Below are 3,791 nucleotides of genomic sequence, written 5' to 3'. Positions count from 1 at the left end.
CGCTCTTCTCTTTAACGACCATCATAACTCTCCTTTTCATACCTCTTCCCCTCCTTTGAAGCTCTTTGAAACCCTAGTTAATACTTACCGAGATTGTGATTCCGCTCCTTTTGTTTTTGATTTGTTGATCGAAGCATGTTTACAATCAAGAAAAATTGAACCTTCCATTGAAATTATTAGAATGTTGCTCTCCAAAGGTATTACCCCTAATGTTACAACTTTAAATTCTTTGATTTCTAGGGTTTGTAAAATTCGTGGAGTGGATGCTGGGTATGAAATTTACCGTGAGTTTTTTAGGTTAGATGTGGAAAAATGTGAAATTCCGAAAAGGGGTTCTGGTTTTAGAGTAGTTACCCCTAATGTGCATACTTATAATACATTGATGTTGTGTTGTTATCAAGATGGTTTGCTGGAGAAGGTTGAGGAAATTTGGAATGAAATGGGTCAAATTAGTTGTGTTCCCAATGCTTATAGCTATAGTTTATTGATGGCTGCGTTTTGTGAGGGAGGTAAAATTGGAGATGCTGATGAGTTGTGGAAGGAAATGAGAAAGGAGGGAATGGAGCCTGATGTGATTAGTTATAACACTATGATTGGTGGGTTTTGTAAGGTTGGTGATGTTGGAAGAGCTGAGGATTTTTTCAGAGAAATGGGACTGGCCGGTATTGATGCCACTGGTTCAACTTATGAGCATCTTGTTAAGGGGTATTGTAAAATTGGGGATGTTGATTCGGCTGTTCTTGTTTATAAGGATATGTGTAGGAAGGCTTTTAGGCCTGATGCATTGACACTTGACATGATGGTTAGGTTGCTTTGTGATAAGGGTAGAGTTGAGGAAGCTATTGAGTTTTTCAGGAGTGGAGTTGGTAAGTTTGATTTAGTTCCAAAGGAGAAGAGTTATGAGACCTTGATTAAGGGGTTGTGTTTTGAGGGGAGGATGGAAGAAGCATTGAAGCTTCAGGCTGAGATGGTAGGAAAAGGGTTTCAACCGAAATCTGAAATATATGAAGCTTTTATTGATGGGTACATTAGACAAGGGAATGAGGAAATGGCAGAAGCTTTGAGGAAAGAAATGTTGCAAACTCAGATGCAGAGCTAACTGAATAATAACTTTTGAATGGATATTAGTTATCTCGGGGTATTAGCCTCCTTAGTTGTGCGCGGTGGTTTATCCCAAAGAATAATGATGTTTGTTTGCCAGTATCTTTATGGTGTAAATAATAATTGACAGTTACTGAACAATCTGAAAACTGTATACTAATCTGTTTTTATCCTCAGACTCCATTCACAATAGCAGATTGAACATGAGTCTTGTAGGTTTTTTATGATCCGTTTTTTGTGTATCTGAGGCAGTTATCGCGAGTTAATTGCTTGTCCAATATTACGGCAGAACTGTTGAAGTGCCTCTGTCATCAAACTATCACATTATCAGCTAGAAGCTGAGCATGACATTAGACTCAAGTTGTACTTATGCCTCTTGAATAATTGAATAACTGATTTAGAAGAAGTTATGTGTCATTTCAGGGTCTCAATGTACATTTCGTTCAGTTTCCCATGAAAATGCGGTTTCAAGTTTACATCACAGTACTCTTGTGTACCAAGAGCTTTTTCTATACTTAAAACTATACCAAATACATGAGTTGTCATAATTATACATCACTAACTAACTAGGAATTATCATGCTATAATTGAAAGAAAAAAAAAATTACAAAATAAATAATGATGGATCTAATAATATTTCTACAGGTGAATTAAATGAGAATCACAAAGAGGGTAACAGATAAAGGTTAAAAAGAGAGGATGCCAAGGATAGAATCCATGACACGAAGGCCATAACTGCAGATATCCTGTACCTGCAGCAAAGCTTTATAGGGCAAAAAGATCCATGGGAATTAAGCAATAGATCGACAACACTAGCTGTTGATGAAGCTGCTGCTAGTGTGAGGGTTGATAACACCTGTATGTAGCAAATAAACTGTGAGTTGCCAACAAGTGATTGATTGCTAATATCTTATCTAATTCAACTTATTATATAGATAATAAATTACATACCCAATCTCCCACAACAATAATCAACAGTATTCCTGGTTGACGAATGGGGCATTTGACCAATACAGAGTATCCATCTACCAATGCTAATGTGAAACTCCAAGGTATAACCAAACCCATGATTGTCACCAAATAGCTAGGACATGCATAATGACACAAATTAGCTACTTGATTAATAAAAGGAAGTGTAATTTATACTTCTCCAGCATAAGACAAGTATCATTTTCCCAAAAAGTAAACATTTCTTTTACTATTCTATTAATGAATAGGAGGTGTGATCATCGAAACAAATCTTTGTAGCCCCGACACTTTTGATCGAAGACGTGGCTAGTGTTTGATATATGTCAGTGTCATGTGTGTGACACCGACACATGTGATTACCTTCAATTAATTCATTTTCTCAAATTATTATCGGTGTTGACGTATCAGCGTTGTATCCATGTTTGTGTCTATGTAAGTGCGAACTAAATGTCAAATAATTTATACATAACTTATAGAGATTAAAAGAAAAGGATGTATTATTAGGATTTGGAAGCTTAAAAACTTAGCAGGATCTCATGGAAATAGTAATCTTAGAAGTTCAATCCAGAATAACCAAAGCAACAAAAATATCAAGTAAATTGCCCTATTAACATTAGCACAACAAAAAGTGAAATCAGAAAAGGAAAAAAAAGAGTACCAGAAAGCTGTGTAGCTGTAGAATTCAACCCCCAAAGACATAAACAATAGAGAAGCAGATGAAAAGAAGGTCTGGCCTAATCTCAGACTGAAGCTGACACTTGTGCCCACAGAGCCAGGTAATTCATTCATCTAACTTATTCTATAGGGTGCTAAAACTAATTCTATTTTTATTCCTTCCTCTTCCCTTTGTGATATGCTACTACCATATATTTCTGTTGTCCTTCAAAACTAAAACATACTCCACCACCACCTAGTATTGTCATCTAAGCTTATTTCTTTCAGCTGAAGCTTCTTTTTGCAGCACAAAAACATGATCTATATATAAGATCTCACAACCACAACACCTAAGATTCAAACATAGTTCACTTCCCCTTGTGCCAATTATGCAACAAGACAAGGAAGAGAGAAAAGTAATAATAATTCTATATGTAAGGACATCGGTTGAACTTTATCACCTCTTTTCCATAAAGAAACTTCATGAATGAAAAACTGTGGCAAGTTTTTTTTGTTAGGTGGAAGCTTGGAGTTTGTGCAAAGGTTTTTGCTATTTTTTGATTGAGTAATAATGTTGTTTCTTTAATTACGATAATAATAACACATGGGTTGCTTTGTTTTTCGGTGGCATGTCCTTAGCGCCGCTAAATATGAGCTCCTAACCTTTTTTTTTCCCTGTTGTTATAGTAGCAACATTTTTGGGTAATTCAACATTAAGATGCATATAGTAGAAAGAGTTTATGATATTTGGAAATTAGTTATATTCGAAAGATGATTCTTTTGCTAGAATTGATCCATTTTATGGATTATTTTTACATTTTATATTATTTGCTTATTATAGTTTTTATTATGTGGTTTTGAATGGTCGTTAGTCCTGTTATACGGACGAGACAACGTAAGCATATGTCCAAAATGAATTCATACCAGTGCTTTAAGAAGGAACATAGATTCTACTTTGTCACAACCTTATTTGACCCAATTTTTAATGGCCAAGTGAGTTGATCATTCGAAGCTAGTGGATGTGGTAGTGGAGACACAAGAGCGGTGACCAAATACTCCCTTTTTCC

General features: G+C 35.6%; 1 protein-coding gene across 1 annotated transcript; it reads right to left on the bottom strand.

The window, feature by feature from the left end:
- Nucleotides 1-1,497: 1,497 nt before the first annotated feature.
- Nucleotides 1,498-3,440, bottom strand: LOC101513631 (CASP-like protein 5C1). The gene is made up of 3 exons (XM_004507331.4): nucleotides 2,729-3,440; nucleotides 2,053-2,185; nucleotides 1,498-1,957 (listed from the first exon to the last, which is right to left on the bottom strand). Exons 1-3 carry the CDS (start codon nucleotides 2,857-2,859, stop codon nucleotides 1,763-1,765), a joined length of 459 nt encoding a protein of 152 aa, XP_004507388.1. The 5' UTR covers nucleotides 2,860-3,440; the 3' UTR covers nucleotides 1,498-1,762.
- Between the last annotated feature and the right edge of the window lie 351 nt (nucleotides 3,441-3,791).

Source organism: Cicer arietinum, chromosome 6 (assembly GCF_000331145.2).
Source record: "Cicer arietinum cultivar CDC Frontier isolate Library 1 chromosome 6, Cicar.CDCFrontier_v2.0, whole genome shotgun sequence".
Classification (NCBI taxonomy): Eukaryota; Viridiplantae; Streptophyta; class Magnoliopsida; order Fabales; family Fabaceae; genus Cicer; species Cicer arietinum.
The sequence above is the reverse complement of the archived record's forward strand: the minus strand, read 5'-3'. Positions and strand labels throughout refer to the sequence as shown.

Excerpts from the sequence above, each read along its gene's own strand:
- LOC101513631 (XM_004507331.4), bottom strand. The coding sequence starts at position 2,859 with ATGAATGAATTACCTGGCTCTGTGGGCACAAGTGTCAGCTTCAGTCTG. Across the intron at positions 2,186-2,728 it reads TACAGCTACACAGCTTTCTG|CTATTTGGTGACAATCATGG; the intron begins GTACTCTTTTTT and ends TGCATGTCCTAG. Across the intron at positions 1,958-2,052 it reads TTATTGTTGTGGGAGATTGG|GTGTTATCAACCCTCACACT; the intron begins GTATGTAATTTA and ends TGCTACATACAG.